Raw genomic sequence first — 14,775 nt, forward strand, 5'->3', positions numbered from 1 at the left:
TTTACACCAATTAGTTTTACTTTGAACTTTTATTGACAAAATTGAGAAGAAAAAAACATATATTTCAACCTTACATTTTGTGTGTGTGGATAAAACACAAAAGCAACATTTAAACTAAATGAATAGACAATTACAAATGACAAGTTCAGCCTCCGATTTCTTTACTAGTCTACAACATGACTCAGTTCATGCTGAAGGAGGAGGTACAGAGACAACGTGAGGGTCGCAGTCTGGCATTTACAAAGAAATAGATTTACAGGTTCATTTACATTATGGATTCATTCACTGCCCTGTGGCTAAACTGTACGATGGGGCACTGAAGGACAAGTGGCTGCCATTCTATGCCCTACAGCCTCTGACCACCATGGTAACAGTCACAGTAAAACGTCACAAGCAAAAAGTGACTAATTCAATATGTGAAATGAATCCAAAAGCACTTCACTATTACGGCTGAGAGGACGCTCTATTGACAAAAATAAAACTACTTTAAATGATCATTTTTCTCCAGAATTGAGATCCAGCTCGTTCTACTCCGCCTGAACTGCAGTGATGATCAGAGGAGCAGAGTTTTTACCTTTGTCATTGAGACATGGACTGAAGAACGGCAGTAACTTCCCCCTGAAGCTGCAGTCGGTGAAGGAGTAGATCAGATCTGCAGAATCTACATCATAAAAGGAGACCAAACCTGCTCCATAGTCCACAAACACCCCGACCTTCTGAGGAGAACACTTCAGGGACAGAGGGACATGAGGCCCAGCACAAGCACTGTACTCATCTCTGTTTCTCAACATAATGATCCAGAATCTGTTTTGAGGGGAATAAATGATCTCTCCCTTTCTGTTGACAGACTCTTGGGCCACTCCTAATTCCCACTTAGTTTTCCCTTTGACCTGAACCTCAAAGTAAACCTTGCCTGAAGAGAAACTCTGTTTTCCTAAGACACCAGGACAAAGATCAAACCTCAGAGGAGAGTCTGGAAGCGTCTTTACATCACCACAGTGAGCCTGCTTAAGACTTTCAGACAGAACTAGATAAGGGTTAGCAGTGTCTGGATCCAGAGTGACGTCCACAGCAAACGTCTGCACTCTCTTCAGTTTTAATGTTTTATTGATCTGCATCGAGAGCCTTGTCTCCAGCTCAGACAGAGCTCGGGCCGCACTGCCCTCACACGTCTGCGGCTCAAAGCTCACGCTGCTCCAGTCCTTCAGGCCAGCAGGGGGCAGTGCAGGGCAGCGCTGTAGAAAGTGGAGGGGGTCTGTAGAGAGTGAGAGCTGCAGGGCCTCAGTGCTGCTCTTCTCCAGCTCACACATCTCCTGCTGCAGCTGTTGGATCAAGGCCTGAGCGCGCTCCTTATGTTTAGTTTGAGTTTGTTTGATGACCTCGAGGTGATGGTCCAAACGTCTCTGCACAGACTCCATGATGTCTCTGAAGACCTTCTTCATCTGCTGTGTCTCTCGATCTGCCTCTCTCTGACTCTGGTCCAGGGCAGCTGTGATCTTCTGGACCTTCAGCCTCCTCTGCTGCACCATGTCCTGGCTCTGAGGCACAGTCTGCTGAAGAGAGCTCTTCCTGCGCTTACACGCTTCCTCCAGAGACACATACTCATGGTCCTTGTGCTCTAGAAGGACACACATGGCACAGACGCAGCTCTGATCAGTGTTACAGAACAGCTCTAGGGGGCGCTGGTGGGTGGGACATATCCTGCCCTCCAGGTCGTCCACAGGTTCTATCAGCTGGTGTCTCTTTAGCCCAGACTCTTTCAGATGAGGCTGGAGGTGGCTCTCACAGAACGAGGACAGACAGACCAGGCAGGACTTCACCGCCTTCAGTTTGGTTTTAGGGCAAACGTCACACTGGACTTCTACAGGTTTTTTTTTCAACTGACATGCAATCTCTGAAAGTAATGTGTTGGTCTTGAGCTTTGGTCTGATGGTAAAGACCTCTTTACACACAGGGCAGGAGCAGCTTCTGCTGGTGTCCCAGCGTTTAAAGATGCAGAGTTTGCAGAAGTTGTGTCCACATGGAGTGGAGACGGGCTCAGAGAACACCTCCAGACAGATGGAGCACTGGAGCTTCGCCTCAGAGCTGGCAGCAGCACCCATTGTTCACCTGAGGACACACAGCGACAGACTCAGTGAGGCATGAGACATCACTCCTGCAATAAGAATCTGACCCAAAGAGCAGACAGTTTCTCAGTTTAATATGTAAACGGCAAATTTTGCACCAGAAAACAATATTTTAATAACCCAACACGGAACAAAGGAACAGTTGATAATTCGTGTGAGTGCCAATGTAGTTAAAAGGCCTACATTTTCTAAAGTAAAAGAATGTTAAGTTTTTTGAACAGACCATGTATTAAACGGTTAAAATCTTAAATACTACAATGTTAAAGATACAATTTCTCAAAGATAAAACGAGTGAAAACTAAATGCATTAGTACTGTGTTGTGCTGAAAGGGTTTGTAATGTTGTTGTTGGCTGTTAAAGGGGGGTAATTATGTTAAGGGGGGGGGGGTATTATGCAAAATCGACTTTCAAGCTTTACATCATGTTATTCTGTCATTCCCTCATTAAAAACATGCCTGAAGTGTTGCCTTGGCACATTCACGTATTTTTGAGTAATCTGTAAAAACTCTGATGGCGGCCATTTTAGGGATAGGTTTGCCTGAGTCCTCCTAGGAACGCCCCCACCTCCTGGAGACGCCTCCGAGCTTTTGTCACCAGCCGAGTAACCAACCACTGCTCCTCAGCAGAACCCCCTCCCCACTGATGCCACAGACAGCGTGTGGAGGGGGCGTGTCGGAAAGAGTCAGAGGTTCTTAAAGAGACAGAGGCCTATTTCAAGACATTCACTACAGCCATTTTGAGAGAGCAATTTTATACAAGGCAGTTATTCTAATTTACTGCATTTACAGACCAACAGAAGGTTTGGTCATTATTATAGTGTGATATAGACTGGTGCTATGTGATTGAAAAAAGCATAATACCCCCTCTTTAAGCAGTTAAAATAGCCACAACATGTTGCAGTAGTTTGTTTCATCCTTCATTGAACAGGAAATGGCTGCCGACCCACACCTTTCTGAAATGCATTTCCTCTGCTTTCAGCCTCAGTTGGGTGTGCCATTTGCCATTTGAAAATGAGTAAGTCTATCTTATCCACAGGACATTTGATAGGCTCTGTTTACTGCCTCTGTCAGAGTTTTAAAGGGAAAAGACTCATAAGCTGCAGTTCTTCCAACTCTCTATAACCAGAAGGACTTGTAATCATTTGTACTTTCCTGGGATTCCTGGAATGGCCGGTGTGAACATGTAGCTTTCTTGAGGTCATTCCACAGCATCTCAATCGGTCATGACTAAAATTGTCCTCAACTACAAGTAAAAGTATAGGCCAAAAAATGTACTCAATTACAGTCACCTGAGTATATGTAGTTCGTTACTTTCTACCACTATATAGTCATGAAATTGAAATGCATAACATACTGTTCTAAAGAAGTTCAGAGAAGTATTTCCACCACCTTTCATTGCACGTGATTCCTGTTCAGTCGTAACACTTTTTGGCCAAACGCCTCTGCTCTTTACTCACCAGTTTGTTGCAGGATCTTGAAGAGAAGAGTCTTAAACACAGAGAAGTTTCCGTGTCAGGAGCTGAAGTGTGTCTGTGCAGAGTCAGGCAGAGAACTGTGAGCTCTGTGAGCAAACCATGTGACGTACAGAAAGTAGGATGTGAAGTGTGTGTGCTCGCGTAGTTAGTGTTGGCACCTCTGCAGCGGGTCGCCCATTACCAGGAGCTGAACCCTGTCCTCCAGATTCAGTATCGGACATCCTTTCGGAAGATCCACCTCAGTCGCCAGGCAATCATGACAGAGACATGTTTTATGTTTTGGTAGTAGCCACACTGCCCCGGTGCTCGTGTTGAACTGAACAGCATGGGGAGGCTCCGCCTTTATTATTATGACACTGCGCGTAACCCTGCACTGAAGTAGTGCCCACAAAATAACAGTGGCAAAACATTGCACTCTAACAGTTAGTAACATTTTGATGTGACCTGCTGAAAATCTGCCATATTTTGGAGTTTGGTTGAATAAATTGTTTAACTGTTGTGGATTGTTACTTGGATTATATTTCTTGTTTGCGCAGTGTTCAATATTTCCTGCAATTGGATAGAAATTAGTAGCAATTTTCAGGCGTCTGACTGAAATCAATGATGTTGTGCATTTCTTGAAGGTAACCTCATCAGATCAGTAGACGAGTAATTAGCAGTTATCAGCTGAGATTAGGGTCGTTCTGAAGCAATGTGGCTCAAAGCCCACGTTGCTCCAGTCCTTCAGGCCAGCAGGGGGCAGTGCGAGAGCTGCTGGGCCTCAGTGCTGCTCTTCTCCAGCTCACACATCTCCTGCTGCAGCTGTTGGATCAAGGCCTGAGCGCGCTCCTTATGTTTAGAAAGACTTTGTTCCATGACCTCGAGGTGATGGTCCAAACATCTCTGCACAGACTCCATGCTCCAGCTCGGATCTCCTGGACCTTCAGCCTCCTCTGCTCCACCATGTGTGGCAGAGAGCTCCTCCTGCGCTCAAAGGGCTTCATCTAGAGACACATACTCATGGTCTTTGTGCTCTAGAAGGACACACATGGTGCAGACGCAGCTCTGATCAGTGCTACAGAACAGCTCTAGGGGGCGCTGGTGTGTGGGACACATCCTGTCCTCCAGGTCGTCCACAGGCTCCATCAGCTGGTGTCTCTTCAGCCCAGACACTGTCAGATGAGGCTGGAGGTGGCTCTCACAGAACGAGGACAGACAGACCAGGCAGTATGGAAGCGTATTGGTAGCTTTATTCAATTTGTAATGCAATTGTCAAATGGCTTTACATTATGTTATTTTGGCATGCATTTTAGATTTGTATTTGACATTTGGCCATGCAATCTTTAATTTCACCGTGCAATTTGTCTTTGCAATATGTATTATCAACATGCATTTTACATTTTAAAAATGTATTTTACATTACAAAGATGTATTTTGCATTATGTTTATGCATTTTGCCAATACATATTTCATTTATTTTTTAAATGTAAATGTTTTGATTGCATTACATATTTGCCATGGGATTTTGGTCTCTTTATTCATTTTACAATGCAATTGAGAATTATGCATTTGACATTCTACATTGTGTAATGCAATTTACTTTTTGATAATGTATTATGTATTTTTAGGTGACTTTTGAGAATCATGCATTTTGATATGCAATTTGCTTTTTGATAATGTATTATGTATTATGTATTTGTATTTGTATTTGACTTTTGAGAATTATGCATTTTACTTTTTGATAATGTATTATGTATTATGTATTTGTATTTGACTTTTGAGAATTATGTATTTTACTTTTTGATAATGTATTATGTATTTGTATTTGACTTTTGAGAGTTATACATTTTACTTTTTGATAATGTATTATGTATTTGTATTTGACTTTTGAGAGTTATGCATTTTGTTATACATTTTACTTTTTGATAATGTATTATGTATTTGTATTTGACTTTTGAGAATCATGCATTTGACAAAAAAGAATACATGGTGAAACAGCACCATCTTGTGGTTACAGCATTGCGGAATACAAAACGTCTCACGCGCTGAAAGTTGCTTTATTCAATCTGAAAATGCAATCCGCTCCTGGCCAATCAGAGAAGAGTTCGCCTCAGCAGCGCAGGCAGCGCAGGCAGCCGTGAACCAGAGCCAGGCACTGGGCACTACAGGCTCTGGCGACGGTGACTTCTTGCTGGTGGAAAAAAATGCAGTCCTGGCATATTTGATGCAACTGATCAGACTTCATGAAGATTCGGAGCTAATCCTACATTTTGGTAAGTATCTGTCTTGTGGGTAACAAAAAACAAAACAAAGCAAAAGGCCGGCACTCTGCTAGTCAGACTGCTAACAGGGTGCTAATGCTAAGCTATCCTGTAGCCTCGATTCAGTGTTTATGACCAACCTGGCATCTCTCATCGATGTCTGTTGAACCACGGTGGTATAGCGAGCTTTGTGTACTTTGTTAGTAACCTTAAATAAAACGTACCGTTGTGGTAAGGCAGGATTAGGCTAGATGCGCACTGGTACAAAATTGTAACTACAGTCCGTCCAAAGCTATGCTATTAGAAGTGAGAAAATTGTATGTTCAGGAGTATATTACATTGGCGTTATGTGTGGAAAATAGGCGTTGTAACTAAAACAGTGATTGCTCCTTTGCCAATGGTTAACAGTGTATGCGCGTTGTGCCATCACAAGCACTCTATGGTAGCAACAGCGGCCATTGATGCGCACTGCGTCGGCCTGCGCTCACGACCAATGGTCCTTATGCCCTGATTCAGTATGCTAGATATAACTATGTCCTTTGGTTTTGTTTTGCACAACACCTAGGTGCACAAGTTATCAAAATAGCCAAGGGGCAATGACAACAAGTCTAGAGGTTTTAGAGTTAAGCTATGTTATTAAAAGTAATAAATCCGAAGGGTCAGACATGAGACACTGATTCAATTAATATAGGGAAAACATTACATAAATATCCATAGACACTTTGCCACGTTTTGACGGGTGTTATGTCAGGCAGCAAATTAAAGAGTCCTTAATTTGGTGTAATTGCTGATTATGTGCCAAAAAAGTTACTAAAAATTCATGAATATGGTGGAATGAGATGTTTTGGATTTGACTGTTTATTTTTGCACAGGTTGGTCCTTCACCCTACATGGCAGACGAGTCGCAAAGGGATGATGCCCTCCTTCCAGAACAGATGCCCTCCTTCCAGTGCAGCAGTTCCCAGTGTTAAAAAAAGACAGTGGATATTGTGTTTTTATATACTGTATTGCGCCTACTATACATATTATGTAACTAGTTTCCAGATGCCCATTGTAAGCCATAAATAACAAAAATACATTCTAATTGAAGACTAGTATAGTGAAAAAAGGTGTCTTTCGATTACATCATGATAGAAAACTACAGAATCTAGTTACAAAATCCATGTAAGAGTACATTTCTTTGAATGTCTTTTTTTTGAACAAATATTTTCCAATTTGTCTGCCTATTAGTTTCTTGGCCATCATTTAGTGTTGTAGATGTTACCTGAAAATTAAAAATATGACTCACAAATTACATGTTTGCAATCAGTTAATAGATTTATAATTGTTTTAAAATATTTTTTCATCCAGTATGATTGTCAAAACATTCTACAATTAACTGTTGCGACCTGTTACTGCGTGTTACGATTAATGGCACGAATTATTACGCACGGTCACGAATATGTGTCCCGCACTGTTGCGCGCTGTTGTGAGTTGTTGTGAGCTGTTGTGAGCTGTTGTGAGCTGTTGTGAGCTGCTGCGAGTTATTGGGAATTGTCGCGTTCTGTCAAAAATCTGTCAAGAATTGGGCAAATGTGGACAAGATGGCCTGCCGCGCACACCGGGGTGGAGGCGGAGCAGAGACGTCTCGCTCCGCCGTGCGCCCCTGACTCGTTGAGCTCTTGCCAAATCGGGTTAAACAAAAAGCAAATAGACCGGCTCAGGCCTGTCCATATACTGAAGAATAGCAATAGTTTTTCAGTCTATGGGACAGTCACACCAGTTCAACCCCGCTCCTGTCAACGTGTAACACGGGCAAACACAGACTGAATCTATCAAGACACATCAACAAACGCACGCGCTTCATGTCAGATAAGTCCGTGCAATAGCCGCACAATAAGGACTGACTTTACTCCACAGAATAAACATAAAAAACACTACACTCACTGTGCACTCGATCTCCTGGGGATCCTTCGTAGAACTTGCTGCTCTTAAACCTCTTTATCCATGATTCTCACTCGTCTGGTCAGTCATTTTAGCTCCAGCTGGAGAAACTTTATAATCCACAAACACAGGCCTGTCTTCACCTGCCCCGCGCCCACCGCCGCTTGTTTTACGTGTCTAAGGTTGTAAATAAGCCTTAACTTTTCCGTGGTGTAGCTGCTGGAACCACGCGCTGTTGTTTTGGTGTGAGGCAGCGTGGGCGATGGATTCAGGGACAGCGGGAAAGGCGCATTTCTTACTGTCCCTTTTTCCCCACAAACGCGGGGGGGAAAATCGAGACAAATATATAACAGTGGGGTTCTCCAGCGGGGGGGCAATAGGGGTGGCAGGGACTGGCTCCCAAACATCAGGAGGAACGACCGCAGGAGGAGAAAAAGCCGGCGGAACAACTTCAGCACCTGAGGAGCGGTGGCGGCAGGTGCTGCTGTCCCGGGCCTGGAGCGCGGACTGGCCGAGTCTGTGTGACTTTTCTTTTGCTACTGCAGGTACGAAAATGAGGGCATTCGTGCAGCATTCGTTGAGCAGAATCACTGTTTTCACGCACACAATTGATGGAAACACAAGCTACGCCGAAAAGTACATTTTCGTACCTGCAGTAGCAAAAGAAAAGTCACACAAACTCGGCCAGTCCGCGCCGCGAGCGAGACGTCCCTGCTCCGCCTCCAACCCGGTGTGCGCGGCAGGCCATCTTGTCCACATTCGCCCAATTCTTGACAGATTTTTGACAGAACGCGACAATTCCCAATAACTCGCAACAGCTCACAACAGCTCACAACAGCGCGCAACAGTGCGGGACGCATATTCGTGACCGTGCGTAATAATTCGTGCCATTAATCGTAACACGCAGTAACAGGTCGCAACAGTTAATTGTAGAATGTTTTGACAATCATACTGGATGAAAAAATATTTTAAAACAATTATAAATCTATTAACTGATTGCAAACATGTAATTTGTGAGTCATATTTTTAATTTTCAGGTAACATCTACAACACTAAATGATGGCCAAGAAACTAATAGGCAGACAAATTGGAAAATATTTGTTCAAAAAAAAGACATTCAAAGAAATGTACTCTTACATGGATTTTGTAACTAGATTCTGTAGTTTTCTATCATGATGTAATCGAAAGACACCTTTTTTCACTATACTAGTCTTCAATTAGAATGTATTTTTGTTATTTATGGCTTACAATGGGCATCTGGAAACTAGTTACATAATATGTATAGTAGGCGCAATACAGTATATAAAAACACAATATCCACTGTCTTTTTTTAACACTGGGAACTGCTGCACTGGAAGGAGGGCATCTGTTCTGGAAGGAGGGCATCATCCCTTTGCGACTCGTCTGCCATGTAGGGTGAAGGACCAACCTGTGCAAAAATAAACAGTCAAATCCAAAACATCTCATTCCACCATATTCATGAATTTTTAGTAACTTTTTTGGCACATAATCAGCAATTACACCAAATTAAGGACTCTTTAATTTGCTGCCTGACATAACACCCGTCAAAACGTGGCAAAGTGTCTATGGATATTTATGTAATGTTTTCCCTATATTAATTGAATCAGTGTCTCATGTCTGACCCTTCGGATTTATTACTTTTAATAACATAGCTTAACTCTAAAACCTCTAGACTTGTTGTCATTGCCCCTTGGCTATTTTGATAACTTGTGCACCTAGGTGTTGTGCAAAACAAAACCAAAGGACATAGTTATATCTAGCATACTGAATCAGGGCATAAGGACCATTGGTCGTGAGCGCAGGCCGACGCAGTGCGCATCAATGGCCGCTGTTGCTACCATAGAGTGCTTGTGATGGCACAACGCGCATACACTGTTAACCATTGGCAAAGGAGCAATCACTGTTTTAGTTACAACGCCTATTTTCCACACATAACGCCAATGTAATATACTCCTGAACATACAATTTTCTCACTTCTAATAGCATAGCTTTGGACGGACTGTAGTTACAATTTTGTACCAGTGCGCATCTAGCCTAATCCTGCCTTACCACAACGGTACGTTTTATTTAAGGTTACTAACAAAGTACACAAAGCTCGCTATACCACCGTGGTTCAACAGACATCGATGAGAGATGCCAGGTTGGTCATAAACACTGAATCGAGGCTACAGGATAGCTTAGCATTAGCACCCTGTTAGCAGTCTGACTAGCAGAGTGCCGGCCTTTTGCTTTGTTTTGTTTTTTGTTACCCACAAGACAGATACTTACCAAAATGTAGGATTAGCTCCGAATCTTCATGAAGTCTGATCAGTTGCATCAAATATGCCAGGACTGCATTTTTTTCCACCAGCAAGAAGTCACCGTCGCCAGAGCCTGTAGTGCCCAGTGCCTGGCTCTGGTTCACGGCTGCCTGCGCTGCCTGCGCTGCTGAGGCGAACTCTTCTCTGATTGGCCAGGAGCGGATTGCATTTTCAGATTGAATAAAGCAACTTTCAGCGCGTGAGACGTTTTGTATTCCGCAATGCTGTAACCACAAGATGGTGCTGTTTCACCATGTATTCTTTTTTGTCAAATGCATGATTCTCAAAAGTCAAATACAAATACATAATACATTATCAAAAAGTAAAATGTATAACAAAATGCATAACTCTCAAAAGTCAAATACAAATACATAATACATTATCAAAAAGTAAAATGTATAACTCTCAAAAGTCAAATACAAATACATAATACATTATCAAAAAGTAAAATACATAATTCTCAAAAGTCAAATACAAATACATAATACATAATACATTATCAAAAAGTAAAATGCATAATTCTCAAAAGTCAAATACAAATACAAATACATAATACATTATCAAAAAGCAAATTGCATATCAAAATGCATGATTCTCAAAAGTCACCTAAAAATACATAATACATTATCAAAAAGTAAAATGCATTACACAATGTAGAATGTCAAATGCATAATTCTCAATTGCATTGTAAAATGAATAAAGAGACCAAAATCCCATGGCAAATATGTAATGCAATCAAAACATTTACATTTAAAAAATAAATGAAATATGTATTGGCAAAATGCATAAACATAATGCAAAATACATCTTTGTAATGTAAAATACATTTTTAAAATGTAAAATGCATGTTGATAATACATATTGCAAAGACAAATTGCACGGTGAAATTAAAGATTGCATGGCCAAATGTCAAATACAAATCTAAAATGCATGCCAAAATAACACAATGTAAAGCCATTTGACAATTGCATTACAAATTGAATAAAGCTACCAATACGCTTCCATACAGGCAGGACTTCACCGCCTTCAGTTTGGGCTCAGAGCAGACGTCACACTGGACTTCACTGAAGAAGGACATGTCCTCCATAGATCTGCTCCTCTTCTCCAGTTTGAGCTGTGAGATCATCTCAGAGTGTAAGGTGTTGACGTAGAGCTCAGGTCTGATGGAGAAGCTCTTGTTACACATGGAGTGGAGACGGGCTCAGAGAACACCTCCAGACAGATGGAGCACAGGAACTGATCCTCGGACATGGCTCAGTGAGAAATCACTACAAGAAGAATCTGACACAAAGAGCAAACAATTATAGAGTTTTTGTTTACTGACTATAGTCGGCTTTTGGACGCTTTGAAAAGCAACTGACTGGTATAAATAGAATGCAAACAATATTGAATCAAGGTGACTGATCGGGGTGTAACGGTTCAACTATCTCATGGCACGGGTCCGTTACCGGTGCAAGTATATACCATTCATCCGTTTTCTTCCACTTTTCCGAGTCGTGGGATCACATTGCACCAGCCCCTTATGGCTCCTCCTGCAGGTGGTGGGTCCACAGAAGGACGGCCTCATGGTTCCAACCCGGACCTGTTGGTCTCTCGTAAGGGGCTTCTGAACCGCTCTTTGTCTGACCCGTCACCTATAGGACCTGTTTGCCCTGGGAGACCCTACAGGGGCACGAAGCCCCGACAACAGAGCTCCAGGATCATTCGGGTGCTCAAACCCCTCCACCAGGTTAAGGTGGTGGTTCCAGGAGGGGGCAAATATATACAGTAAGTTGGTTTTGCAATAGCCTGAATGTTCATTATTAGACATTATTTATTCTCTTTATTTACTTTTTCAATTACATCCGGGCACATTATGTTAGCGTGGCGAGACCAGAATGATATTTTTTGTACAGGGATATCAGTCTGAGACCCACGCCATTGTTGACGGCAGTAGAGAACGCCAAATTTTGAAACTGCAAACAATGTTTTGTAACTCAATTCAGGCCAAATGGAAGGTCTAATGTTTGTTTTGCAAAAGTCAGTTTTATTCTTTCATCAAACAGGGAGTTGCTGCTTAACCACAACTTCCATCTCAAAGGAAGATGTCCTCAGCCTCAGTGCAGTGTTGTCACTTTGATTTCTTGTGATTATCGACTCTGCAGAAAACTTTCAGAACTGTCAGAAAGTTTACTTCTGATTCAGGTTTTCTTTTATCACGTTGAGGTTTTTCCTTGCACTTGAATTTATTTGTATCTGTTCATAAAAAGTAATCAGAATGGAGGACAACGTATCTATTTAGTAACCTTAAAGCAAAACACCAACCAAAACTGTGTCCACTGTTATGAGATTTGGGGGCCGTTGCCATAGCGATCGGTAAATAGAGACAGCAATGCATCAACAGGGGAGGCCAGTCCAAAGGGGGAAGGAAGTATGTTTAGGAATCACAATCCTTCTCTCTTTTTAGCCGTTTTCTGGCACTTTTTACATTTAATTATCACAGATAAAGTAATAATCAGGCCCATACTGGTGTATTTTCACTGCATATGGTCCAGTACTGCAGACGCAAAAAAAAACTGCAGATACCTGTAGTAATCAAAGTAACTGTACTTTTGCAAGTTTCTGTACAGTACTTTTTACTTCAACTTGAGTAATAATAAAATCCAGTAGCTATTTTTACTCTTACTGCTAACTCATGTCACTGTTAGTAAAATGCATAAAATAGAAATATTTTGTGTTTTGTTCAATTTATCAATGATTTATTTGTTTTTAAGGCATTTTCTTTGAACATATTACCATTTATTTTTTCATGATTTCATGTTTTGTCTTCCATAATTTATGTCTCTGCTGTGACATGAGTCAACCTTGCTCAGTTATGTAGTACTACAGTCAGGGATGCATCAATCTGATATCGGCTACAAGTATTTGATACTGAACTCTCAATGTTTAAAAATACAACTTTCACCAAATCAGTGTGAGTGAATATGGACATGCTGAATGAAGCCTTTTCAAGCTTGGACCTAGAGAATTCAATCACAAATGTATTTTTATTATTTTAGCCAGCAACCATATGCTATTGCTAATGTAACGGGTGACACCATCGGGGGTCGCTCTTGCCCCGGGGCAGGTCCTATTTAAGAGGAAGTTGGCGAGTGGTCGGACGTGCCAGTTTCTGTGGGGTGGCCAGGCCGTTAGCTGGGCCTTGTGTTTTATTGAATGAAGTGACCACGTTTGGTAAATATTTTTGATTGGATGAATGTTTTAATTGCATGATCAGAGTGTTAAAGGGGGGGTATTATGCAAAATCGACTTTTTCAAGCTTTACATCATGTTATTCTGTCATTCCCTCATTAAAAACATGGCTGAAGTGTTGCCTTGGCACATTCACGTATTTCTGAGTCATCTGTAAAAACTCTGATGGCGGCCATTTTAGGGCAGGTTTGCCTGAGTCCTCCTAGGAACGCCCCCACCTCCTGGAGACGCCTCCGAGCTTTCGTCACCAGCCGAGTAACCAACCACTGCTCCTCAGCAGAACCCCCTCCCCACTGATGCCACAGACAGCATGTGGAGGGGGCGTGTCGGAAAGGGTCAGAGGTTCTTAAAGGGACTATACAGAGTTTAAAAATGTTAAAATGAAGTATTTTCCTCCCCCTACATGTTCCAGCCATGTCCTCATGTGTAGAATGAGCTCAGACCTGTTCACCACAACTGCCTCTAAAATCCTGCACCGTCACTCAAAAAGGTGTCACTTCGGCCCGAATTGCCGTCATGCACGAGCTTAATATAGAAGGTGCAGTTACACATATGGCCTGAGGTGGCAGTAGTGAGTAGAAAATGGTCAACTTGCATCCAGCCCCTTTAAGGAGACAGAGGCCTATTTCAAGACATTCACTGCAGCCATTTTGAGAGAGACATTTTATACAAGGCAGTTATTCTAATTTACTGCATTTACAGACCAACAGAAGGTTTGCTCATCATTGTAGTGTGATATAGACTGGTGCTATGGGACTGAAAAAAGCATAATACGCCCTCTTTAAGTGCTGTTTATTTTGTATGGCAGGGTCACACTGTTTTATGGGAGGCCGTCGTATACGGGAGAATTGTGAATGACTGGGCGTGGGAATTCGACGCCAGGTATGCGATATTTTAAGAGTTTTAATGGTATAAGTGTTTTACACATGAAGTATTGTATCTTTTTGTTTATTGCAGTATTTCTTACCGCTTCCAGCTGTCCTGTAAATAGTTTTTGTTTGCTTTAGTCCGTTCTGTGAGGCAACACTACATGTATTGTATAGACTGATTGTACGAGTGGACTAACGCCTTCCTTATTTTTGTTTGTTTGTTTGTCTTTTTTGTTTTGGTCACTTCCCTTACGTTTACAGATATCGCTCCTGTTAACCCGGCTCATGCCAAACCCGATCCTAAGTGTGCATGATGGTGCTTTTGGTGTGCCGTGTTATTGCACGCCCTGAGTTGGTTTGAAGTGAAGCCTGTAGCCTATATCTGCAGGTTTGTCTGCCTTTGAAAACGGACGATGTGGAAAATGGCAACATCATGAAATTGCGTCCGTGGCTCCATGACCCCCTCACGTGCGGCTAATTTAGCAACGTTTCAGACGCTCTGCAGCTGTAAACACCATCAGAGGAGAACTGGCATTTCTTTTTTTGGGTGAACTTGGATGAACTTGGGCTACAGGTACGATTTAAATACAT

At 42.1% G+C, this 14,775-nt stretch overlaps 1 protein-coding gene across 1 annotated transcript; it reads right to left on the reverse strand.

The window, feature by feature from the left end:
- Positions 1-514: 514 nt before the first annotated feature.
- Positions 515-11,335, reverse strand: LOC306960443 (E3 ubiquitin-protein ligase TRIM21-like; the record flags this gene model as incomplete). Its single annotated transcript, XM_079552874.1, has 2 exons — positions 515-2,048; positions 11,297-11,335. The coding sequence occupies 2 exons, from the start codon at positions 11,333-11,335 to the stop codon at positions 528-530; spliced, it is 1,560 nt and encodes a 519-aa protein (XP_079409000.1). The 3' UTR covers positions 515-527.
- Positions 11,336-14,775: the final 3,440 nt, after the last annotated feature.

This window comes from Gobius niger, assembly GCF_951799975.1.
Source record: "Gobius niger genome assembly, chromosome: 3".
NCBI classification, from domain to species: Eukaryota; Metazoa; Chordata; class Actinopteri; order Gobiiformes; family Gobiidae; genus Gobius; species Gobius niger.